This window comes from Diceros bicornis, chromosome 2 (assembly GCF_020826845.1).
Source record: "Diceros bicornis minor isolate mBicDic1 chromosome 2, mDicBic1.mat.cur, whole genome shotgun sequence".
Classification (NCBI taxonomy): domain Eukaryota; kingdom Metazoa; phylum Chordata; class Mammalia; order Perissodactyla; family Rhinocerotidae; genus Diceros; species Diceros bicornis.
The window spans coordinates 65,404,758-65,431,817 of NC_080741.1; the positions used below are offsets into that span (position 1 = coordinate 65,404,758).

The window sequence follows — 27,060 nt, forward strand, 5'->3', positions numbered from 1 at the left end:
AGCCCTAAGCAGCAGAAAGTCAACTGCAAGGCTAGGTCAGAGTAGATTTCATAATTTCGGGAAACAGCATTTAATTCGGAAGTGGGTCTCATTGTATGACTTATGTAATAAATATGTAGAAATTGATTCATTTTAATAATTTTAAATGTGTCAAAGAAACACTGTAGTTAAAGAGACAGGCATGGAGTCCCTTCAGAAAACAAGCAATACTTCAATGGGACGTCCACTTTCGGGTTTATGTATGTAAAGGGCACCTCCCCTCAAAATGCACTACAGTAAACAGCTAAAATCTGTGCATTCTGTTGTGTGTAAATTATATCAAGTAATAAAAAGACAAAAAGCAGGGAAAAGTGAGGGACAATATGGTCTTCCTACGAAAAGTTTACCCCCAACACCTCTCCTGCTACCTTTCCCGGACAAATGCTGCTTTTTGTGGCTTAAGCCAAAAGGGAAAAGACCAGAGAGAATTTCCCACCACAGAGAGGGGAAGGGAACGAGGCATTTTGCGTCTCTCCATCAGGCAGTGGCCCAGGACAGGGCACATGAGGATTCTTTGCAAATGGGGCTGGACTGTTTGTTCTTAACACTCCAGATTAAAGAACAGTCTGTGTGATGAAGATATGCCGGCCAGTCTCGGCCAAAATAGCAAGTCCCTCCTGCTTTCATGCAGAGAGAGAAGGTCACTGCAACTCAGCAGTTGGTGGTTTCTTTGTCCCAAGCAAGGAAATGCCAGGTGGCAGCTGGACACCTTTCGAAAGCCCTCACTGGGGCCGATGCTGCGGCACTGGCTTAACAAAGGCCACGCCCTCCCACTTCCAATTCCGGTGCGTTGATGCAGCCTAAGAAAGAAATCACTCCTCTTCTTGGGGGTCTTAGAAAATCCATGTGCCAAGCCTTGGCCTCCCTGAACAGATAGGTCACAAGGACCCTTAAACCAGCCTCACAACCATCTCCAAAATTACTCAGGAACAGTAACAATGCAGGGAATGAAAACTCACATGTCATGTGAAAATGTCTCTTTAGCCTGGTTTTCAGTTTCTTCCCCAAAGCAACATTTTCCTACCAAAAGGCAGTGGGTTAAATGGGTTTTAACTGTTTTTCCTCCCATCTACGATCCATTGGGTATGAGATGAGGCATGAAAACGGGGAAAAAGTGAAAAAGACCTACAAAGAAATCTAGAAGGTTCTGAGAACCCACAGAATGGAGTAACTGTCTCTTCAATTAAACCAAATGACGTGTTTATAAATAGTGCCTGGTGCTAGAAAGATAAGACTGACAGGTGAAACCTCGGCAAAGAGGTCTCACTACCCCCGAATCTTTTCTCTATGCTTTACTGAGAGGCCGCCCAGCACATGGGAAAGCCAGCAGGCTTTGCAGCCGAGAGAGATCTGTACTTGAGGGCTAGAATCTCCTCACAAGTGGTGAATCTGTTAAGTTAATACTTAATCTCTCCCCACCTCAACCTCCTCATCCGTCTGTCAAGTCAGAATAATGCTGCTGGATCTGGAAATGCTCTATAAATGGGCAAATAGAAGACAACAGACGGGGGTCCCCTGCCCTCCGGCCTGCTGAGGGAAGCCAAAGGTGTGGCCCGCCCCCACCAACTCAGCCAGGCCAGAACCGAGAAGAGAAGGAAGCGTCCTCCAAGTGTAGACCTGGGTGCCGACAGCAGAGCCCAGGCACTTACAGCTCCTTTACGTGCAGCCCATGCGGGAAGCAGGCGCTCCGGATCTCTGTGATGTTGTTGGAGCTCAGATCCAGCACTTCCAAGGAGAGGTAAGCCTTCAGCTGACTCCCCTCCACACCGCGAATCTTATTGTGTTGCCTGAAACACAAGAAGGGAAGTGCCTTGAGCATGTCTTTTTGCAAAGAAACTATTATTTTCCCCGTGCTTTTTCTCCTAGCTATTTTGCCCTTTCAGAAAATTACAAATGCAGTGACAATCTTAAAATGACACGTCCCATTCTTCTTTCCATCAAGTTATTACCTGCTGGCTGGGTGCTAGTCAGAATAGTGAATTCTGTTAGCGACAGGTTTGCCCGACCACGTTCTAAGCGTCGGCTGCTCTGCCCAAGGACAACAACACGGGGTGGTATTTCAGACCGTGCAGAGAGCAGCGGGACCAGACCTCAGAACTCACTGATGCTCTTCCCATAAGGATGTGCCCGGTGCAACCAGCCAGCTCCTAACGTGGCTCTCATCTCGAATCTTCAGAACCTCGTCCACCCCATCACTTACAAGACTGCAGGCACCGGAGCCCAGAGTTCAGTTTAATCCAACTTAACGCATCATTACGCACCTCACATTTCACCCACACCTACCACGTACCAGGCATGGAGACAGGCACAAGGGATTTAAAAAAAAAAAAGAAAAAAAAGATGAGGAAGTCCTGACAACCTAACAAGGGAAACGAGAGCTTGGTGCTGAGTCTAACCGATTCTCCTGAGCCTCCTGACTCCATCCCCTTGGCACCTTTGTTCCTCAGTTTCCTCGTCTGGAAGATGGTGCCATGGCCCCTTATTTCACGGATATGGATGATCCAAACTGACACCACACTTAAGCATCTGGCACGCGAATGTAAGTGTTCCGAGTATTCACTCCCACTCCAAAAAAGGCATTTTACCATGAGGATTTATTTGTACCTTTAACCCTCTTTCTGAAAACCCACAGTCTAACCAACCATCCAATATTTATTGATCAGGAGAAAGACAACAAATGTAACCAAGGCTGGGGAACGGGCCGTCCCCTTGTGGGTTTGGTTCTGCCTGGCAGGTTCAAATCCCCACAGCCCTAATCCCAATATTCAGAGATTTGAGAACCTGCTGGGTGGTAGCGCTGGGCCTCTGGGTTCCAGGCACTCACTCGGGCCAGTTTCTGAGTAAACAGTGTCAGGGGCTCTGGCCAATCAAAGCATTCTTGAACACAACACAAGTAAGCCAGGCCTCGCTTACCAAGTGGCATCTCTTTTAAACAAACACTTGACCAAATCAGTTCCAACAGGCATAAACAAGGCCCTCTTTCCCAGAAGCTCTGGGGCTTCTCGCTGACTCCTTTGTTTTTTTTCACAACTCTCCCAGGCCCTGAACCCAAGAATCCATTTACAAGGGCACAACTCCACACGCAGCGAATCTCCCTAGAATGGAAGACCGCTTTTCCCTTCCCGTCCCCTCCCCGCCCCCCAAAGCTACTTCCTTTGAGTTCTTTATTAAGTTCTTAATAAAGATAGTCTCTCCAGTTTTCTGACTCCAAAAGCAAGAAAGGAAAAAAGAAAAGAAAAGAAAATCTTTATTATGTAAAGTATGGGAAAAAAAGAACAAGAAATAAAGGCCTCAGAGCTGAGCCTTCTCCAGGAACTCTGAATGCAGTGCCAGGGAGCCAGGAGAAGAGGGTCTAAAAGAAGAAGGGAGGGGTGCCATGGGCCCAAAGTTGCACAAAGAGGGACCGCGCACATTTGAAGGGGCGACAGGACAGCTGCGAGACCCCCACACTTCTCCCACCGCCCCGCGTCTGTCTCCTCTTGTCTTTCGTCTTGCACTTTTCTTCTTCTTTCTCGTCTGTCCGTTTATTCACTGAATCAAACACGTCTGGGCCCCCGCGCTGTGCCAGGCCCACTCTGTGATGAAGACAGGTTTCTTTCACATGCTGGAAAGAGTTCCCCATTTAGCAGAGGAGGCAGCCATGGAGATAAGCGACAACGGAGCGTGGGAGTGAGGGTTACAGAAGCAGGTTGGATGAAATGTGCGAGGAGCGAGAGGGTGCAGTGTTGAATTCTGCCGTGAAGAGGTCACTGGAGCCAGTTCCAAAGGGCAGGATGCTGATGCTGGGAGGAGACAGGCAGGGCAGAGGCTGGGAGTAGGTCACGGAGCCGGGAGGGCAGGTGGGACCACGTCAGGAAACGCCCCACAGGCCGAGCTCAGAAGTAGGGAGTCTGTGTCCCAGTGGGCCAGGTGAGAGATGGCAGCAATGGACAGACACAAGAATGAGAGAGGGGCCCACAGGATCTGGAGATGACAGCTGGGGGTGCATCGAATGGTGATCCTAAATTTTCTAGCTTGCAAACGTTAAGATAACCAGGTTAGTAGGCTACTGGCTACACCTTCCACCCTTGCCCACTTATGGCCTCTTCCCAACCCAGGAGCCAGAGAAATCCTGTTAAGACATCCCACAGAATGGGAGAAAATATTTGCAAATCATCTATCTGGTAAAGGGTTAATAGCCAGACTATACAAAGAACTCCTACAGCTCAACAACCAAAAACCCCAAACAACCTGATTAAAAAATGGGCAAACAACTTGAACAACTGCTTCTCCAAAGAAGATATACAAATGGCCAATAAACACATGAAAAGATGCTCAACATCACTATTCATTAGGGAAAAGCAATGAGATACCACCTGACCCCCATAGGATGGCCACTATTAAAAAAACCAGAAATAAGAAGTGTGGGTGAGGATGTGGAGAAACTGGAACCCTAGCGCAGCTGCTGAAGAAAATGGAATAAAACAGAATTACCATATGATCCAGCAACCCTACTTCTGGGATATATCCAAAAGAATTGAAAGCAGATCTCAAAGAGATATCTGTATACCCATGTTTATAGCAGCATTATTCACAACAGCCAAAAGGTGAGGCGACCCAAGTGTGCACCGATGGAAGGACGGATAAACACAACGTGGTGTACACGTACAACGGACTATTATTCAGCCTTAAAAAGGAAATTCTGACACATGCCGTAACACAGATGACTCTCGAGTACATTACACTAGGTGAAAAAGGCCAGACACAAAAAAGACAAATACTGTGTGATCCCACTTCCACGAGGTGTCGAGAGCAGTCAGATACATCAACAGCAAGTCGAGTGGTGGTTGCTGGGGCTGGCGGGAGGCAGGAACGGGGAGTTCATCAGTGGGTATGGAATTTTAGTTTTGCAAGATGGAAGCAGCTCTGGAGATGGGTTGCATGACACGAGTATATTGAACACTACTGAACTGTACACTTAAAAAATGATTAAGGGGCCGGCCCAGTGGCACAGAGGTTAAGTTTGCGCACTCTGCTTGGGCGGCCCGGGGTTCATAGGTTCGGGTCGCAGGTGCAGACCTACGCACCACTGGTCAAGCCATGCTGTGGCGGCGTCCCACATAGAAAATAGAGGAAGATGGGCACAGATGTTACTTCAGGGCTAATCTTCCTCAGCAAAAAGAGGAAGATGGGCAAGGGATGTTACTCAGGGCCAATCTTCCTCACACAGACACACACACAAAAAAGATTAAGATGGTAAATTTTATGTTATGTGTATTTTAACAAAATTTAAAAACAAAACAAAGCAAAAAAGTCAGTTCACAGGACTCCTTTGCCTAAAACTCAAACAGTGGCTCTCGTGTCTCACTTAAGACTAAGTCCTCACGGTGGCCTCCAAGGCCCAGGTGCTCTGCTGTACGCCCGCCCTACGGCCTCACTTCCTCCTCCTCCGCCTCGCACGCCCTGCTCAGGCCCTCAGACGTGCCCGCAGACTCCTGCTCAGGACCTGTGCACCCGCCTTTGCCACTGCTCGGAATGCTCTTCCCCCTGAGATCCCTACTTCCTTCCCGTCTTTATTCACATGTCGCCTTCTCAATGAGGCTTCCCTGGTCACACTCCCTAAAACCACAAGCTCCTTCTCTCTCAGACACACACACGCCCACACACACAACACACACACACACTTTCCACTCCCTGGCCTGCTTTATTTTTCTCAATAGCTCTAATTATCATCTAATATACCTAATATTTTGCTTATTTCTAGTTTAACATCTTCTCTCCCACCTGGCTGTGGCTCCATGAAGGCAGAGATGTTTGTCTGTTGTGTCCACTGCTGTGTCTCCAGCCAATGGAGCAGTGTGAGCCACATACAGGTGCTCGATAAATATTTTTGAATGAATCACAAAGAATAAATATAGGCTAAATTCAGAAGAACTGAAGCTGGACACAGATATGGGACTCACTAGCATTTAAGCAGAAGACCATTCAAGCAGATGAGTTCCATGAGGGAATGCAAAGTAAAGATGAGTCTGGCAAGTGCCTCGTGGCAGCACTGCCAGACACAAACGACTGAACCCACAGTGGCTCCAGAGGTCCCTGGAGCTCAAACACTGCTGTTCCCAACTGCTGAAGATGCACATGCCACCTTCTCCCCCAGGGCTGGTCTCTCTGCACTATAGCCCAGAGCCCTGATCAAACTCTTTCTGAACTCCTCGTGCTCAAGGAAGCTGACCACACAGCTCTGCTCTCCTGCAGAACTCCCCTCCCTTTTCTCACAGAGCAAGAATCCCACTGTGTTAGATGTCTCTGTGGAGCCTGGCAACTCCACCCAAGGCCAAGAGTTCTTCCTGGGCTGGAGTGTGGCACAACACTGAAGAAGAACATGCCATGAGCGTCACCCTACCTGAGTTCAAATCCAGGTTACACCACCTACAGGTGTGAACCTCCGAGGAGCCCCATCTGTAAAGTGGGGTGTGAAGTTCCTATGCCCCAGGGGCTGAAGTGACCTGACAGGTAGCACTTACTCAATTAAACGAGTTCCTATTTTTATTAGTCATGTTTGTATCCTCAGAGACAGGCTCAGGATCTAGTTTGTAGGAGATGCTCTGGAAAAAGAATGAATGAATAAAATCAATGACTGACTGTTTCTGTCTGTTCCTCTGCCACATTTCAATGCAAACAGGCATCCCTGACTCCTCTCTCAGGAACAAAGGGCTGACTCAGAGCTCTCACTCTTAGCTTCATGTGTGAAACAAGCCTGCTCCAGCTGGAGAGTGTCAAAGCCAGCCATGGGGAGACTGGGCTGTCTTGGGGAGCTGTGCTTCAAAGCAAATCCCAGACTGAAACTTCTGCAGGACCCAGGGTGGCTAGAGATCTCATGGAGCCACAACCAGCTGGATTACATTCCCCTTCTCACTCCCGCAGCAAGTGGGACTCAGGCCCACGCCCCTGACCCCAGGCCACCACACCCCACCCCGTCTCATCAAGGGTAGCCGGCCTGTCCAAGATAGCCCCTCCAGACGCCCATCCATCAAGGTTAGAGCAAGGAGGCAGTATTCAGGGGAAGCCCTCCTTCCTCCTCCTTGAGAGTAGACAGCTGTGAAGACCTGCGTGCTGCTCTCATTCAATCCAGTGTTCCACTTTCATGAAACTGTCCAAGTTTTGAATGCCACAGGCAACATGGGTGGTCATCACGTGACTCCTTTAACATAACTGCCCAGTTCCCAAGAAGGTCCACCCTCATCTTTCTAACCCCTGAGTCCTTGTCCAAGTTCTTTTTAACAACAGCTGACCAATTACTGAACACCTATACGGAGCAGGCCCTGGGTGAGGTCCCAGTCAAATCTCACAGCAATCTAATGAGGCGGATATGATTATCATCTCTACTTTATAGTTGAAGAAACTGAGGGTCAGAGATCTGCTGGAATTTGCCCGAGGCCACACAGCTGGGAAGTGAGAGGAGCCAGCAGGCAAACCCAGGGGAGCAGGACTATCCAGCCTACCCGAGAGGCTCTCTCAGCAGAACTTTAAGGGCACTACCCCAGATTCAATATGTAACCCTTCAGCAAAGCCTGGCTAGATCTGAATGCTAGCTGGCTATTTCCTGGTCAGCTCAGACTGGTCTGCATAATTGGCCTCCACCAGGCCCCGATTTTGTCCCAGCTTCCCAGAGTCCTGCGTGAGCAGCAAATTTGTAGAGGGCTTTGTGTGGCCCATCTCAGCCAATAAGGCAGATGAAGCTCAAGTTCTTACTCACGGCTATTCTGGATGGAAAGAAGAGAATGGTTCCTTTGAGATCATGTCTTTACAGACCTACATTTGAAGGAGAAACAACTACCTTTATTCTTAGGGAACAGAAAGCCGCAAAGGGTTGCCCTTAAGTTGACAACAGAGTGAGGAAGGGGAACCGGCCTCATCAAAGGAGCACACAGCCTTTATCTGCCACCAAACAAAGTTAGACAGATTCTGCAGTTCCGGGGACTGGGGGAAATGTGTGGCGGCCAGATCACGCGGCATTCGCCTCCATCCAATGTCGGCTTATCCCTCAGGCTGCCCTCTGGGGTGAGGAGAACTTAATACAGCCGAAGTCTATTAAACCAACACCTGTTAAAGGCTTCAAAAATAAAATCAGTCTTCAAAGGCGGAGAGCAGGCAAGATAAGCTCTCTTCACTTGGCTACATTTTCAGGGCTGATGCTAAATCAGACAGTAAAACAGATGGAGGCATTTGAAATCAACATTTAAAACTTATCATAAGTGATTGTTCCACTACGGTTCTGTGAAAGCCTGGTTTATAAGGTATTCCCGTTAGTGGTGGAAAAGATCTCATGTCACAGATAACCACCAGGAAGAAAGGGCGAGGAGATCAAAGGAAGCAGGGTCAAGGCAGGTCAAATGGATTACATCTGGACCCTGAAATTATGCACCTCTTGTCTACACCCTGGGCAGCAAACGTATTCTATAATGGGCCAGACAGTAAATATTTTAGGCTTTGTGAGTCATACTGTCTCTGTCACGGACTACTCAACTCTGATGTTGGAGTGTAAAAGCAGCCATAGACAGCAGGTAAACGAATGAATGTGGCTGTGTTCCAATAAAACTTTATTTACAAAAACAAACTGTGGGCCAGATTTGGCCCACTGCCTGTAGTTTGCTGACCGATGGTCTGTGTTATAGCAACCAGTTTGGGTTTCTACACAGCAGGGACCCAGATTCTAATTCTAGCTCTCATGCAGTTTTGTACCTGTGTGTAAATCACTCTTTGTATGTTTTAACCGGCTGCAAAATGGGGCTAAATGCCTCTCTACTGCAGAGAGAGAACCCTCCCATTCTCCTTCCAGTGCCCATGTTAGACATCACTAATCATAATCTTTCCCACTGACGTCTTTTCTACCTCTTCAGGAAGTGAAATGGAATATAAGTCTACGTCATTATGTTCTCAGAAAAGGATCCAGGTTACTTACTGGAACCAGTGGAGACAGGCGGGCAAACAGGGTAATCTTAGAGAGAACAGACATTCACATTGTATATCCTTACTCTTTTTAGTTCTTCCAATGAGGCAGCAACTCATCGAAGCTGGCCAACGCACCAGTCCTAACATCTAAACAGGCGTGCTCTTCGGCTCTTCCAGACAATTATGGTGACTCAGAAGTCCACACTGTCAACTCTTGGAGTGTTGACTCTCACTAGAAACAGCAAATCTTCCAAAATGTTACCTCAACATCAAACTTTTTAAAATGTGTTACTTAACAAATCAGCAAAATTCAAATTACAGCTCTTGCCTCATCTGAACCTCTGGCTAAGAAATAGTTTCACACAATCTAGCCCTGAAATGGGAAAACAACGTAATACACTTGCCACCACTCCCCACCCCCATTCCTCACAGTGATCCCAGAGGCGCAGCTAATCAAACTCCACACCCTGCAGCCTCTGAGCCCCTGCAGCACTTTGCACCTGGCCTGTCATCGTTCTGCCCAGGAATTCTTACTATGGCTCCGCACCTCAGCACCTGACCCCACTGCCCCACAGAGCAGGCACGCCAACGTCTGATCCAAATGGATGAAGGTGTGCACGCATCCTTAAGTGCCACTTGAGGCTTCAGTGTAATTTTACATCCCATATGTGGAATCCACATAAGGTGAGACTGCCTGTGACCCTGAGATTATTGATTTGGTGTAAATCTCAGCGCAGGGCAGAGTGGCCCTGAGGCCTACCTAAGGCGGTTGACTGTATTACCGCCAATGCCAAAAGTTGTTATTCATTTCGAGAACACAGATAAAGATAATGATTTCTCCTTTCTTGAAAAATACAGCACTACCAAACAGGCCATATGGTCAAATGCTGGCAGACGATCTGTTTGGTTGTAAATGTTTTTACTGAAATATCACGGGCATACTGAGAATTACATAAATTATAAGTTATAGCTCAATGCATTTTTACAAAATGTGTGCACCTGTGTAACCACCGCTCAGATCAAGACATAAAACACTTTCAGCACCCAGAAGTCCCCCCTCCCCTGTCACTTTCCTAGTCGTTATTCTTCTTAAAGGTAACCTCTCATTTCTACCGCCAATGACTGATTTTGCCTACTTTTGTGCTTCATGTACATAGAATCGTTCCGTATATACTCTTCTGTGTCTGGCTACTTTCACTCGACGTTTTGTTTATAACATCCATCCATGTTGTTGCATTACCAGTTCTTTGCTGTATAATATTTCTATCGAGGGAATATACAGCAATTTATTTTTCATTCTACTGTTGATGGACACTGAGTTATTTCCAGTTTGGGTTATTGCAAAAATCACAGCTATAAACACGGACATGTCTTTTGCACATATCTTTTGGTGCATATTTGCATGCATTTCTGGGAAGCGTCAGTGTCTAGGCGTGGCATTGCTACACAGTCATAAAGCATGCATATGACACTTAGCAGACTCTGGTAGTTTTCTTTTAAACCAAATTCCCTAGGGTTAAAATGAATCTGAAAAACCATTTGATCCAAGTGCCATGTTTCATGCTGCTTCATTCAACCACATTCTCAGATGACAACACCCTCATATGCACCCCTCCCCCACAAAAAGCATTAAGAATACAGCCTGGGGCCACAGAGCACGGCCAAGCTCAATCTGATCTCCTTCAGGTGTCACACAGAATTATTTTATTATAAGTGGGGGCCTCAGGAGCACAAAAAAGGAAATAAAAAATAATTCTTGGTCCCAAATTGGCAAGAAATAATGTGAATATACTCGATGCCAGGACCAATAACCATGCACAACTTGAAAATGAAGGAGGTTTTAAAAAGAACAAGTGAGTCCAGAAGAGCTTTCCTAAGCCAACTTGAAGAAAAGTTTCTCTTCTCAGAACAACAGTCGAAAGCATCACCCTCTCACTAGCCTGCTTTACATTCATCTTCTTAGAAATGAAAACCAAAACCATCTGTTTTATTGCATAAATTGATAATTTGCTCTAAGAAATTGGTGCCTAGTAAGAAACAGCTCAGCCTAGGTTATTTGCTGGACAGGAAATGAGAATCAGAATAAGCAGGTCTCTTTCTCTCTCCCTTGCTCACCCCCCCCCCCAGCAACCCCCACTGCTGGTGAATCACCAGTTCCCTGGGGAATTTTGGCAGATTCTCAGCCTGGCTGTAGATGACGTTCCAGATCTGTTTATTCAGGTGGAGCTTGGATAAAAAACAAGAGCAGCCCAGTGGCGGGATGAACAGCCTCTGCCAGGTGGGGTCAACCTCTCCGAAGGCAGGACTGGGCTGTGTCAACCAACCTCCTGACCCCTGCACTTCCTTTAGGCTCACTCTCCCCTTGGGGGCTTCAACGAACTGTTTAACTCCTTGCAAAGGGGACCTCATGTCCCATGCACATGGAGTGCATCACTCCAAGCACCTTAATGCAGCAGATCCTACTTGGTCCTCCCACCCATCGGCGTATACACATCAAGCTGGAAGCTCAAGATGTGGAATGAAGAAACCTAGACACAGCCAAGGGTCAGCTACCATGGTTCTGTGAAGTCTAGGTTGACTCAACCCATGAATGATGGCAAACTATCAGGATCCAATCCAAACTACTAGGGTTCTGCATTCCATTTTAAGATGCACAAACAAAAACAAAAACAAAACCTTCTAAGGAAATGTACACTGTTGAGTGAAAGAAGCTAATCAGAAAAGGCTACCCGCTGTAGGAGTCCAATATGAGATATTCTGGAAAAGGCAAAATTATGGGGACAGTAAAAAAGATCAGTAGTTGCCAGGGGTTTGGGGGGAGACAGGGATGAATACGTGGCACAGAGCACAAGAGATTTTTAGGGCAATGAAATTATTCTGTATGACACTGATGGTGAACACATGTCATTAAACATTTGTGGAAGCCCATAGAACGTACAATACAAAACAGTGAACCCTAAAGTAAACTACAGGTTTAGTTAACAATTATGTATCAATATTGGCCCATCAATTGTAACAAATGTATCACACTAATGCAACATGTTAATAACAGTGGAAACTGGAGGAGGGGGTATATGGGAAGTCTCTGTACTTTCTGCTCAATTTTTCTGTAAATCTAAAACTGCTCTGAAAGTCTATTAATTATAAACAGAACAAAACAAATCCTCCTCAAGTATTAAGCAGTCCTGGGGTCATTACATCATCAGAATGGACGCTGCACAAGGGCTGGGATTTTTCAGCCAATCTTCTTCACTGCTGTCCCCTGAGCACCTGGAGCCATGCTTGGAACATAAGAGGCGCTCCACAATATTTGTTGAATAAACCAGTGAATTACAACTTGAGCTTAGTCTCCTATGTTCACCACCACGAACCGGAACCAAGGAATGTTATTCAGAAGGAAACACGGAGGCAAGACCAACCATCCAATTAAAAAGTTTAAAAAAATAAATTAAAGGTGTAACGTAGAATTAACTTTTTTAGGTAGGAAAGCTGACATGTCTAATAAAAGAAAATGTCTAATAAAATGGATTTTTAGGTTGACTGTGCATTTCCCCTAATTTAACACCAAACACGGACATTCATTGATTAGCCAGGGCTGGCAAGGGTGAGACCCTCTACTTATCATGCAGGGCTAACAATCCCCCCCCACGCCCAGCAGCAGCGAGGGGCAGCTCCGGCCCTAACCGAGTTCTCCATGTTCACACACCCCTCCCGAATTCCCTCTTGGCCACGGCGGAAAAGGATCCTGAGGAATTCAACCACGGGAGTTCCCATCAGACACTGTTGACCCCAGGAAGCCTTACGAGCCACGTCTGGACTGCATGCCCCAGGGAGAAAGGCTGTGCCATTTTCACGCTGGCAGGGACTTCCAAGGGCTAGCCAATGCTTGGGAGTCAGTGACCACGGGGAGGAAACCTGTCCTGGCATCTGGGCAGGGCAGAGTGGCACCAAGTGGGGCCAGGAGATGGAAAGCCAGGAACAACGAGCCACTTCCACTCGAAATTCCCACGCACATATGGGCACCCATGGGTCAGAAAAGCCAAAAGTGTTTCTCTCTTCTGGTCAAGGCCAACACGGCTGTACAGCTCTTCCTCTTGGCGTTCTCTTCCCCCAGAGGAATTGAGACAACCCTGGTTTTCTTCTCCTTTTTTCCCCTTCCTCTGGCAACCTGCTACCCTGCACACAGGCGGTATTCCTCCCCACCACACTGGAGCCCTCAGGGATGAGGGGCCCTGCCTGGGAGTCTGCAGGGCACCAGGCTGTCAGGTTGCATAACATGGAACCACGAACCAGGCACCAGCGCGGGGCCCACGGGCGCTGCGGGGCTGAACTGGACTCACGGATTCTTTTCACTGCAATATTCAAGGTCCGTGTGTCTGTGCCTGTTCGGCTCGGCCCCTCGAGGGGAGCAGGGAGGAAAACCAGCTCGCCTAACAACAAGCTAGTAGCCCAGATTCTCCCAGACTCGAGGGGCTGAGCTACTGTTCCTGGCAAAGAAAGGTGGGCAATATGGGGAGATGGCAGTGATCAGGAACTCTTAAGGCCAGGCTCAACCCCTAGAAATTTTCACCCAGGGGTGTCTACACAGCCCCTCTTGGAGGATGTGAAGAAGCTGCAATGGGGTGTTCTCCTCAAATTGACGGCTCTACACCAAGTGGGTTAGGTGGGAAAGCCCCCTGCCCCCTGTCGTGTGACGTGACAGAGCTACTGTGTTGCACAGAGCAAGTTCTTTATGGAACTCCAAGTTCCATAAAGGCTGGTCAGCAGCTGGGGTGGGGCGACAGGAGGTCACCTAGACATCTAAGACCCACAGGCTTTGTCATCAATTACAGTGGTTTCTGCTCCTTGTAGACCTCACCAACCAGGACTTGAATAAATGGAACCACCAATGAGAAACAACACGGTGACCTTACTCCAAATTTCCAAATGAAATAAAACCTCCTCCTCCTGGCTGCCCTCCCATTTCAGCCTTGAGCACTGAGCGCCCGCAGAACTCACGCGCTCAGGAGACTGTCCACGGCACAACGCTAAAGCACAGGCCGGATGCAGAGGTGACCAGTTCACACGACTGCCGCTCTCTCAAAGGTGTCGGCAGAACAAAGGTAGGAAACACTATCATTCGTTGCTCTCTAACCCAGTATGCTGATGATGGAATTTTTCCCTTCCTCCTTTTTGCATATTATTTTAATGTGCTTATCAATTACATAAAGAAATTAAAATGATATTTCACAAAGCAGTTAAAGCGACCTTAGACACTGAACTTTGGGGCCTGACCCTTGTGTGTGGAAACGCCTGGCCTGCATGACAGTCCCGAGGCAGAGGGCCTTCCAGGGTGAGCACAGCCAAGGGGCCTTTCCTCCAGGGGTGCCAGCAGGGCGGGGCCCCAAAGCCACCACACAGCCCCTGCACTCATTCATCAGGGACCCGTTCATCCAGGCAGGGACGGCACGGGTTCCAGAGTCTTCTCTCGAACCCGTTGAATCCTGACATTCTCACGCACACAGCCTGCTCCAGGTGGCGAAAACTTCCAAGGGCCTTGTAGCTGGAGCCTGGAATGGAGCCCTGGAGGCCCCTGCACCCTCCAGAACTGGTTCCAATGCTAGAGTCGGCTGCCCGGGGTAGCAGAACCTCCCAGGAAGCTCCCCCTTGCCGCTCAGCCACCAAGGAGGCACAGCACACTCCCTTCTCAGCAGAAGCGGAGCAGGAGTAGCAGTAGCCGTAACAGCAGGAACAGTGGTCACAAATCTAACATTGTGCTCGTGCTTACCAGGAGCCAGGCTGGCTGAGCCCACTTAACCCTCACTACAACCCAAGAGGTGGATACTACTACCATCCCCATTTTACAGACGGGGATGCTGAGGCATAGACAGGCTAATGCAGCAGGAAGCAGTGCGGCTGGGGCTGGAGCCCAGACAGGATTTCAGATCCCACAACCCTACTTGGTACATGGAACTGCCTCATAACAGAAGCAGGCAGCAGAAGCCCCGGGGAAAAGAGCTTCTCTTGATGGGACCCTGTGTCTCCCACCTCTTCTTGCCATCCACCAGGGCCACCCCACGAATCTGCGAGCTGAACAGAGGCAGGATCTGACTCTGCAGATGATGCAGAAGGGGCAAATCCCGCCTTGGGCCACTGCACATGACACCGCTCCCCTTCCACATGCACACCTGGGCCTCCCAGGCCCGCAGCCTGCAGCATGTCAGCGCACAGTCGCTGCAGGGCCCAGCCAGACCTCCCCTATTTATATGTAAGATGACTGGTGTGTCCCTAAATAAGTGAGTGAGAGCGGCTCTATTTCCTCAGGTGGTAAGTATGACAGGATGGAAGTGGGCATTCTCCAAGGAGCAGCAACTTGTTCATCCATCGTTCTCCACCATGCTAGAGAAGGCACCTGCTAATCCGATTCAGAGAGGGTAAGGCCCTGGTCTGGGGTCACCCAGCTAAGCAGCACGCAAGCCCAGGTAACTGGTGACTCCAGGCTGTGCTGTTTTCTGGAGGAACAGAGGCACAAGAAGCTTCATCAGACGGCCTGTGGCTCAGAGGACAGAGATGGGACTGTGGGTGCTGGGGTGCCCCTGAAATTCCCTCGAGGGCCACAGAAGGAACTCTCCCCTCTGCCGGCCACTAGCACGTTCCCCGTGCTTCCCATGCCAGCTTCCTGGCAGCTCTGCAGTTCCAGCAGAGGAGGAAGCTGCTTCAGCACTTGGCTGCGGCCTCCAAGACAAGATCCTCCCCCTCTGGGGAGTGATACCACTGATGTGCCTTTAAAAATAAAACCAGGCCTGCTTCCTGTCCCATCTGGAAGACTTTTGATCTCCTGATCATATGCTTTAGGATATCTCTTACCACGCACTTTCCCAAGCCTTCAGAGTGGATCTGCATGCACTTTGGGAGGGGTAAGGATGTGGCTGGGTGGGATTAAGGAGCTGGCCCTTCAACGCAGTCCTTCTCATCCACCCTGAGCATGATAAGACCCGCTGCAACATCAAAGTGGCACCGTCCCCACACCCCTTCTCTCCACCCCAGAACCACAGCATCCCCTAGTCTTGTCTGTTCTGGGTCCCCACAGGAGCCAACACTTGCTCTTTTTCTTTCTGGAAATCACAAGCTTCGATTTTCTTCTTTGCTTCAGGTTTTAAAAAACATATCATCATAGACCTAAATGTAAAACACAACTACAGTCTCAGAAAAAACATAGGAGAAAATCTTCAGGCTCTAAAGCTAGCAAGGTTCTTCGACTTGACACTAAAAGCGCAATCCAAAAATGGGAAAATTAATACATTGGACTTCACCACAATTAAAAACATTTGCCTGGGAAAGAGCCTGTGAAGATGAAAAGATAAGCTACAGACGAGGAGAAAATATTTTCAAACCACACATCCAACAAAGAACTAGTATCTAGAGTATACAAAGAACTCTCAAAACTCAACAGCCAAACACCAAACAATCCCATTAGAAAATGGGCAAAAGACACGAACAGACATTTCTCCAAAAGAATACACAGATGGCTAATACGTACAGGAAAGATGGTCAACCTCAGCAACCATTAGGGAAATACTAATTAAAACCAAAATGAGATATCACTACATACCTATTAAAATGCTTAAAATAAAAAAATACTGACAACACCAGACGCCAGCCAGGATGCAAGAACCAGCTCACTCACACATTGCTGGTGGGGATGTAAGATGGTACAGCCACTCTGGAACAGCATAGCAGTTTCTTTAAAAACTAAACACACAACTACCATACAACGCAGCAATGAGACTACAGGGCATTTATCCCAGAGAAATAAACATTTATGTCTACACAAAAACTTGTGTATGACTGCTCATAGCAGCTTGATTCAGAACAGCCAAAATCTGGAAACACCCCAGATGTCCTTCAGCAGGTGAATGGTTAAATAACATGTGGTATATCCATGCCATGGAATACTATTCTGCAATAAAAAGGAATGAACCACTGATACACACAGCAACCTAGATGAATCTCCAAAGAATTATGCTGACTGAAAAAAACCCAATCCCAAAAGGTTACATGCTATATGACCCCATTTATATAACATTCTTTAAATGAAAAATTATATATATGGAGAACATATTAGAGATTGCCAAGGGTGTGGGAACAGGAAGGGAATGGGTACGGCTATAAAAGGCAACATGAGGGATCCCTGTGGGGATGGAAATGTTCTGCACCCTGACTGAATCAATGTCAATATCCTGGTTATGAAAAGTTTTACAAGATGTTATTAATGGAGAAAAGTGGGTTAAGGGTATATGAGGATCTTTCTACATTATTCTTTACAACTGCCTGTGAATCTACAATTATCTCAAAATAAAAAGTTTAATTAAAACAACAGTAAAACATGTCATGACATTCGTGGTGGAATCAAATAGAGGCCCTGGTGGAATTCATCTGGAATCTGACAGCCAACCTGCTCCCTCACTGGTCTCCAGCTTTTCCTTCAAACCAACAGAAGCTTACCCAGTATGACTCAGTTCTAAGAGTCAAGCACCAAATACTGCTGGCCTCTGGGATTTCTGAAATCTAGGGACAGGCAAGAGGTGTTTAATTACTTCCCACCGTTTAGGAAAGGACAGGGGCTTGGACTCCTGGTGAGAAAGGTGATAAAGATGACAGATGACCACTGGTCCCTGCCTGCCATATCAGGAGTTGTCGTTCGGTTCCGTGTCCTCTAGCTGAGCCCCAGCACAACTTGGCCAAGCTGGCAGCAGACACAGGTCAGGCTTGCACTGCCAGACATGAGATTCCCAAAGCGTCATCCCTGGAGCACTAGCCTCGGGAGGAGTTCCATGAAAAGGGTTCTGGAATGGCTGCATGGATCCTCCACCGGCTCTGGCAGACTTCCAAAGCAGGTCAGCAAAAGAAACGTGTTGATGGGGGCTTGAATCAAGATACCTTCCCATTTTGCTCGATTCTGCATTTGCTAAACTTAGAGGACCACAAGACCCTTTTTTCATGAAGCAATGTTAATATCTCACAGAACAACTGTTCTAGAGGGCTGATTTTATGAGGGAAACGCCACACTTCACCTGCTCATTACTAAAGGCTCTGACACGTCTTGTAGCAAAGGCGGCTGCTTACTTTTAACTGTGGGTTTTCTGAACTTTCCGATTATGGAAAAGTAGACAGGATGGGCTGGACACATGGAGGGATCTATAGTGATTGTCCATCTTCACTTTGGAGAAAGCCTTTCTCCAAACCATCGGCTGCCCCCTCACAGGGGAGCAGAGACCAGGAAAGCCCTTCTCCTGAAACACCTGTGCCAGGGTAAGTGCAATTTCATATCTAAGCCAACCGAGGCTTGGAAAGCTGCTGTTGGGGAGCAGCAGGATGAGGATTCAGACCTGGACAAGGGGACCCCAGGGCTCGCACGCCTCCCCTAGACCACAATGTCTCCCAGGGGGTAGTTTCCACTACGACTCTGTCTCCTGTAACATTTTGCCCAGGTTTTCAATAAATCAAGGAAAGGGGGGTGGTCTTATTTCTTGGCTGAGAAGAGCCACGCTGTCTAGCAACCCTTAACAGACCATTGCTGCTATTACCATTCCAAATCTGTCCCTTTACCTCGACAATAAATGCCTAAAACTATCCAATATCTGCCCTATACTCCAGAATCGCTTATTCTTGGATTGACCCATTCATTTAGTCCTTCATTTATTCATTCATTCAAACATGTATGGGATGCCTATTCCGTGCGGGTGCTGTAAGAAAAAGGTAAATTTGACTGCGGTATGGTGTCCTCCTACCCGGTCCCTCAGTGCCCGAAAAAGTGCATACTCCAGTCAAGGAGAAAGAGAGACACAGATGTGACGGGAGCACTGACAGATGGGGACACAATGCTGCGGGGGACGAGGTCAGGAGAGGGACAGCCATTCCAGACCAAGGTGACAACATGAACAGGCATGGAACCCAGAGACACGGTCTGTGTGGGCTTCCATCATGTGTGGTTTGGAGTACAGTTCCAGGTAGGAAGCAGAGAGGCCAGGAAGAAAGGGAACCAGGGGCTAACTCGGAAGGAGCTGAGACTTGATCTCACAGGTGACGGGGGAAGCCACGAAAGGGTCTTTCTTTTTTTTTTTTTTTTAACTTTTTTTTATTTATTTTTTTTTTCCCCCAAAGCCCCAGTAGATAGTTGCATGTCATAGCTGCACATCCTTCTAGTTGCTATATGTGGGATGCGGCCTCAGCATGGCTGGAGAAGCGGTGCGTCGGTGCGCACCCGGGATCCGAACCCGGGCCGCCAGCAGCAGAGCGCATGCACTTAACCGCTAAGCCACAGGGCTGGCCCGAAAGGGTCTTTCATTCATTTCTTCACCAAATACTGCAGGGCAACCAGGAGGCAGGCACCTCACTGGATGGTAGGTCTCAAGTAGGGAGTGATGAGGTCAGAGCTCTCTGGGGGTCATGTGGGGATGGAACAAGGAGAGGAAGAGAAGGGCCAAGTCTGGACGCCTTTGGAGCCGAGGACGTGAGGACCCTCTTTAGAGATGGGTTGCATGTCTCAGGTTTGGCAGTGGACAGGAGGAGCTGGCTAGGATGCTAACACCTGTACCATCTAAGCAGACTTCTCAACACGGGCACTCAGCAGGCCCACCAGACAGAACTTATAAGCATCTGAGCCTCCCACAGATGGTGGGTCACACAACAGCAGTTCTCAACTTGAGATGGACATCTGTTCCAAAGAACACACACGCCAGGCCCAACCCCAGATCTACAGGAGGGGAAGTAGTCATGTGTTTTCTTGACCCTGGTTAAGTGTGGCTGATATCGAACCAGGCCCCTTCCTTACAGATGAGGGAACAGAAGCCCCAAGAGTAGAGGTGACCTGTGAAAGATCCCATAGTGGGGTCTCTGGCAGAGGCAGAGCTGGAAACTGAGTGGCCAGACACTGGTTCCTCTCTGAACACTACTGACGCTGATGAGGTGGAGGCCTTGTGCACTCCAGGAAGGGATGCTCCCTCCCTGTTCCCAGGGTACCAGCACCCACCTCACGGCAGGCTGACTTGCATTCTGGGGTCAACAGGTAGGATGCACCTTGTTGGGTGATGTCTTGACAAGAGGACGGTGAGGGGAGCTTCTCCTGCCAGCAGAGAAGTCACTCGCACACCTTAAAATCCAGCTGGAGGTGGGCAAAGAATGGGCCAAGGTTCTCTAAAGGGCTAAAATGCCCACAAAGGAGCAGCCATATGAGAGGCAGGTGGGGCCCTCACCAATGTGCCTTCTCTTCCCAGAGAAGAGAAGGCCACCCAGGCAGGGAGAGGAGGAAGCCGGGCCTCACCCAGGAAACTGATCTGATGTCGTCCGCAATACACAGCAGCACGTTGTTCCCTGAACCCACTTCCCTGGACAACTGACTGAGTCTCTCAGGAGCCAGAGCTCTTTTTAGGGGAACGAGGGAAAGTGAAGACAGGCATTCGACTCTTACTTGGAACCACGTACTTGCCAGAGAATCACCCAATCAGGGCTCTTGTTAACACAGCCTAGAGAATGAGGGAAGAGGGTCAGGGGCCAGCCTGGCCCATAAGGAGCCCCAGGCGGTGAAGGGGTTTATCCCAGCAGTGGGCAGGGCCGGGAGACGGGGCGCCCCTGGAACGGCCGGTCCTCAATCCGACACCCAGAACCAAACAACAATTACGAGGCAGAAAAACTTCACTGTGCGCTGTTTTCCCATTTATAAAAAAGAATATACTTAATGTGGAGAAAACGTCACATTCTCAAAAAGTCCAAAGGGATTTGTTTTCCCATTTCCAAATTCTAGTTACTCTTTGTGACTTATCGAAGGGTCTAATTCCAAACACAACCCTCACGAAATCCCATCATGTAATCACCCATCTCAATGTTAGCACCAGAATTTTGCTATATTACAACACAGCTTTTGGGTGGGATCAGGGAGGACCTTCACTTTCTATAGCAGCTATTTACATACCATCCTTTTTTTGTTTTTTAAAGAAGAGCTAATGCTTACTTTTGGAATTTTAAAGAAAAAGGTTTTTAAAGAGCCTAAAGTAAGTTTTACTTATCATTTGACTATGAAGAGGGTTTTTCTTTTTTTCACCATCATAATGGGACTTCTCTGGTTTACAGGTAGAATGCAAGTGCGAGATGGGTGGCCAGCTTTCAGGGGAAAGAAATGACCCAGATTAGGCTGCAAATCCAGTCAAGTTCTGTGATCACCAAATGAGGTGGTGGAGTCTCATCAGGCCCAACAGCCTTCCCCACACACCACAAAGGCAAAAGCAGTTTCTCAGTCATTTTTAAGTGGCTAACTTCACAGTATCCTCCAATTAAATCAGTGCTGAAGGAGGCAGTAACCCTCTAACAAGAACCCGCAGAATCCTAAGTGCTAAACTGAAGGTCAGCCGTAGTATTTATTTCCCCTCTGCCTGGAGAGAAAAAGAAACAGAAAAGGAGGAGCGGAGAGCAAGAGGATAGGGAGCCTGGGTATTTTAGGTGACAGGTATGCGAGGGAAGAGGACAAAATCTCTCACAAGCAATCACCCAGCTTGTGGCTCATGAAAACTTCTGGCTGCACACTGACATGACCTGCAGAGCTTTAGAAAAACCCCAGTGCCTCTGCCCACCGCCCCTCCCCAGCAGCCTTCAGCTGTGGATTTAATTGGCCTGGGATGTGTGTTTTATAAAGCTCCCCAGGTCATTCTACTGTGCAACCAAGGAGGAGAGGAGGCTCTGCTTAACCTCCTCAGGAGGGTTCTGCTGCACCTACCCAGGTAGAGGAGCAGGCAGCGAGAAGAGGGGGCTACCAACCCTACGGCTACTCTCAACAGCCCCGTGACAGGGACCAATATCTGAGGCAGCTAAGGACCCCCCCCCCCACACACACACACAGATGGAGATTATCTACAGACTTCAACTGGCCCACAAGACAGCGAGCCGTAAGGGGTGCCTGCAAGTGAGGTCTGTCTTTAGGGGATGTCAGTAGCCTCTGCTCCACCTCTGGGCCTCTCCGCTCAGCATGGAGAACACCTAACCCCCTCGGAACACAGCAGCAAAGCAAGGCCAGCGGCACCCACACCCGGAGGGTGCTCAATAGAAAGTGGTCAGTGGTAAAGCAGTGTCTATTTACCACCGGGTGCACGTTCACTGGACACCACACACAGTACTGAGGACAGTGTATGTAGTATTTAGTGCAGCCTCACAGCCCGCTGTGTCTGCAAACCTCACTGTGTAAGTGAGCAAACTGAGGCCCAGGAGAACACAGCCCTGTGATGCAGGAACCAATGTCAGGTGAAGAGATCCATGCGCACCCACATTTTTCCTACAGCTACCCGGTCTTCACAAACTCATTTGCCAGCAGCCCTCCCCATATCCCTCCTCAAAGATAAACTATTTCTTAGGCCCCAGAGACTCTACAACCACACCAGCTGAGCAGAGACCAGGGGCCCCTAGAGAGGACCCCCCGAGAATGCCACATGGGTGCATCCTACACCCCTGCCCTCCTCCGAAGCACACATTTTCATCTGGCTGAATGAGCTGGGAAGAAAGCAGCACAAATTGGCACCTTTATCTCAGCTGTTTGGGTTTGAAAGGCATCCAGGAAGTGAGGAAACGGCGGAGGAATCCGCCTTGAAGTGATGTCTTGGAGGGCAGATAGCCGCCATCCGAGAAGCTGCTGGCACAACTGATCCACAAGTCCGGACTCTGCAGAGACCTGACAGCAAGACGGTTTTCCCTCACTGTGCCCTTAAAAGACGGATGACCGTAACCAGCTCAGAACAGCTAACCTGTGGGTGTGATCAGGAGGTGAGGGGAGGGTCAGCTTGATCTTCAGGGCAGAAGCACTTACTGGTCCTCTGTCTCAGTTAATGGAAACCACACCGCGGGCTGCCCAAAGTCAGTTCACCTGAGGGCAACGCTGCAGAGGCACCCACTCCACTGGAAGAGGTGCCTTTGCCTGGGGAAGAGGCTCTCGGCCGCACCCCAGAGCAACACCACAGCCCTTTGGCCACAGTCCCGAAGCTTCCCCTCAACACAATTTGATATGTCAGCACTTGAAATAACAAGACCCTTCCAGGCTCCCAGACTACGTACTTCCACGTACACAGTGAGCACAAACCCCAGAAGTGGAGAGAAATGAGATCACAACCCACCTTTGCCACTTCCTGTGTGACCTCAGGTGTTTCTTGCCCTCTCTGTGCCTCCGGTGCCTCATCTATAAAATGCACTTAACAATAGACCTTTTGTCTCCTGGGACTACAGAGGCGATTCCATGAGATGAGGCCTGAGAAGGTAGGGAGAGCAACGCCAGCCAACATTAGTGTACCCCACACACTGGCCAATGCAATTTTTCATCTCGAAAGCCTGAACCAAACGAGATGGCCAATGTTTTAACCACTTTTGAACTACAAAAAACGGCAACTGTGTATGCCTCAACTCAATACACTGAGTAAACTATTCTATCTTGAAACACCCTCGCCTTTGAACCAGCAGGGTGAATGGAACATTCCCTCCGTATCGCCCAACAATGACAGGCCTTATGAAAGGAAGGCCCGGCATAAATGCAAACACATTTCTTCCACTTGGGCTATAAAAGCTGAAAATGGCTCCCAGGTGTGAGCAGACACAATAGGCCCTGCCTTCCCTGCAAGGTCACCATGCGGGGCAAAGTCGAGCCAGCCATTTTTGGATTAGGTGCACACGCTCATGAGGCTTCCCCAGAGGTAGGTGGATTACAGAGGCCACCTGCAGGAAGTGGGCGAGGGGGAGGGGGAGGAGGAAATGGTCCCAGTTGGAAAGAGACTGTTGATATGGGCAGGGGCCAGCTCCTTTCACACAGGAGATTGTGCAACCGACAGGCTCCACTCCCTGGGCCAGTTCACAGAGCCCTGGAAGGTGTTGTGCACCCACTGCTGGAGCAGGGAGGTGCCTCCCTCCAAGAGCATCCCGGCTTCACCAGCATCCCTATCCCCACTGGTTCTCGGACTACATTTAAGGCTTACATGGTTGGCAGAAAAAATTTGGGTGGGGGGGCACACACACAACAAAAGCCAACTCTCAGCAACAGAACTTACGCTACCGAGTTCCCAAAGAGGGCAGTGACCTCCTTGAACGAGTTCCTATTCCACCGGCTCTCTCCCCTTCCTCAGCTCCCCAGACCCCACAGCTGGTGTTCGCTTCACCTTCTCAGCAAATGACTTACAGATGTGCGGCTCATCTGGCTGCCTCACCACCCCCACTCAGAGAAAGAAAAAAAAAAAAAAGGAAAGAAAGGAGAAGGAAAATGACAAGTCACGACTGTGGGTAATTTGGCAGGCTCGCGGCGGAGGCCACCACAGCGGCTCCTTTCCCAGCGAAGGGCTCATTTAGACTCTGGGCAGGAGGCAGTCTGCACTACAGAACCCCTGCGAAGCTTCCGGCACAGAGAGCTGCTTTCTTTGTAAATTGGGTGTTTAATCCTCTATTCTGAGGCTCGTTGGTGGTATCCCGCATCTGATGAGGCTGCGGTTCTAAGAACCAGGGGTCCCGCTCTGCCTCCCCACAGAAGCTTGCCGGCTCTTCATTCAGCCTGCCCGTTGACAAAGTAAAAACATGGGGAGGGGAGCAAACAGGCCTTAAAATGGAACTAGCCATGTCCTATTAGTACTCCTCCCAGTACCCACTGTGGTGGCCGAGCAGACAGGGTGCTCCATCTGACGCCTGTAACTTACGCTCACTTGTAGGGGGAGAGAAAGGAGGTCCACACAAGGGAAGCCTCAGCTACAATGTCACTTTGCCTGGGAACCTTCCCTGTCTTGCACTCCATCAGTGACAGCTGTGAGAAGCCCCTTAGACACTCCCCAGCCCTGCCTGTATTACACCTGTCTGTTTACCCGTCTTTCTCTGCAGCGAGACTGCCGGTTCCTCGAGGGCAGGAGCTCCGGTCCACGGGGCATGTGTGTTCACACTGGGCTTCACGCGGGGCACACGCCCACACAACTCACAGCGGCCTCAGCAGCCTTGCACATGAACCACTCTGGGCTTCCTCCGCTTTCCTTTCATCTCTTTTGCCCACTGACGGCCAGTGGCAGAAGGCCGGGAAAACAGGAGGTGAGTAACCAGGTCATAAACAACACAGGTGGGGGGCAGGTGTGGGCTCTGAGTTTTAACTCCCCCATTAGGGCACGGGAGGACTGCCCACTTTTCAGACCTTTTAACTTCCACCTGGAACAAAGCGGTACCATTCAAGTCTTAGGCGAGGGCAAAGATTTATCTGATAATAGTGACTGATAATCAGCAGGAAGGTAAGTGGCGCTAAAGTCGACTCCCTGCAGCGTCTCCTCCTGCCCAGGGAGGCAGGGCTGTAAGGAGAGCCGTTAATACCCACACATTGAGATAATAACAGGTCTCCTGCAGGCCTGGCTGTGCACGAAGGCTCCCTGCCTCTGTAGTAACTGGGGAAGGTCTGCTCACCAATAAACAGCAAATTAAGCAGAGACAAATTTATAACAGCTGCGGGCCTCAAACCGGCAGCCACAGCAGATCTGTTCCGCCCATGCTCACTCAGTGCCCACTGCCCCTGGCACTTTTCTCAGAAGTAAATGCCTTATCAGGGCTTTTGAGCCCCACTGTCCTAAACAAATGCCTCCTGCCACACCAGTGACATTGTCTAAACAATTTACTGCCTTCCAAAAGCCAAGCAGCTTGGTAAGGACTCCACACACGAGCACTGGGGCTCCCCCCATCCCTATATAAGCGCAGGCAGTGGTGCCAAAGAGGGGGTCCCCAGACCAGCAGCATCAGCATCACCTGGGAACTCGTGAGCAAAGCAAATCCTTTAGTCTCATCCTAGACCTGCCTGACTAGAAACCGGGGCTGGGGCCCAGCCATCTGGGTCTCAGCAAGCCTTCCAGGTGATTCTGACAGAGGGTCGAGTTGGAGAACCTCATAGGTGAACATCACAGGTGATGGGGAAGCCATGATCTCCCAGGTGAATGGGTGTGGCGTTCTATCCAGAGGAAAGATTCCATTCACACCAACAAAATCTGAGCAAGAACATGAGCACGTCTCTGAAGACGCAGAAGAGGAACTGCAGCCCCCATTTTATGTACATTCTCCTGTGGTGCTGTTTTCTGACTAGGAGCGTAGCTTCCCTTTAGAGTCTGGGAACCCAACTGGCCACTGGCTGCTCCAGGAACAAAGACATTCACTTAAAACTCGACGTAGGGCTTTTTAAACACAGCCTTGTCCACAGTTTCTTCCTGAAGTGTTTCAGTCCCTATTAATTCCACACTCTTGATAACAGTACATAAAAAGACTCAGAGCAAATAAGATACCAACTGCCTGGATAGGGTTTATTTTTACACCGACACCCACGTCAACTGGCCTTCCTTCACCAGCAAGGCTAACCTGGGTTCTGAGGTGGAGGAAGCCTCTCTGTAGCAGAATGGGGAGTCATCTGTCCATTTCCACATTTTCTCCCTATCAAACTTGATTAAGTCCACTCTTAACCTGATGATTCATGGATGTTCTAGCAAATCCCTCCACAGGAAGAACGGATGATCCTTTACCTTGGGGAGAACTGCCATGTCCACCTCACCTTGTATACAGACCTACAGTTGCCACAAGTCCAGCTACGTGTCAATACACGAAGAGCTTCACTGTCTGAGGTTACCATGCAACGTTTTGAGACCAACTCTTATTTCATACGTATGGGGATAAACATCTTGTGTAAAAAAAGATTTGAACATCAATTCTCTATTATGTCTACAAGTGATGACCTTCCTCCAGGTCATGCAATATCAAGAAAGTTTTAAGGCCAGCTAAGTGAGGCGAAAGGCAAGGGGCCACAACCAACTCCTTAGGGGGAGAATAAATCTGCCCTCCACACCCCCCAACACACACAGACACACACATAGGAATGCCAGCCAACTATTTATTACTCAGTGTAATTTCACCTGTGCTTCACACCTGATTATTAACAGCCTTAGCTCAGGTCCCGAGGCCCTGCCTAATTTTCCCAAGGTGAGTTCTGTGTCCCTTTCTCCCTGGTGTTCAGGCTGGGCCCTCTGAGGGACTAATTCCTCTCCCCAGCCCTGAGCAGCAGCAGCCAGATCATCACCGCCTCCCCTC

General features: G+C 49.0%; 1 protein-coding gene across 4 annotated transcripts in view; it reads right to left on the reverse strand.

Annotated features, from left to right (window-relative positions):
* Positions 1–27,060, reverse strand: part of LRIG1 (leucine rich repeats and immunoglobulin like domains 1) — a 114,394-nt gene that overhangs the window by 35,305 nt on the left and 52,029 nt on the right. For all 4 annotated transcript variants that reach the window (XM_058562597.1, XM_058562588.1, XM_058562606.1 and 1 more), the window contains one exon: positions 1,689–1,826. In XM_058562597.1, the coding sequence (XP_058418580.1) occupies positions 1,689–1,826 (138 nt within the window). The remainder of the gene's footprint in view (positions 1–1,688; positions 1,827–27,060) is intronic.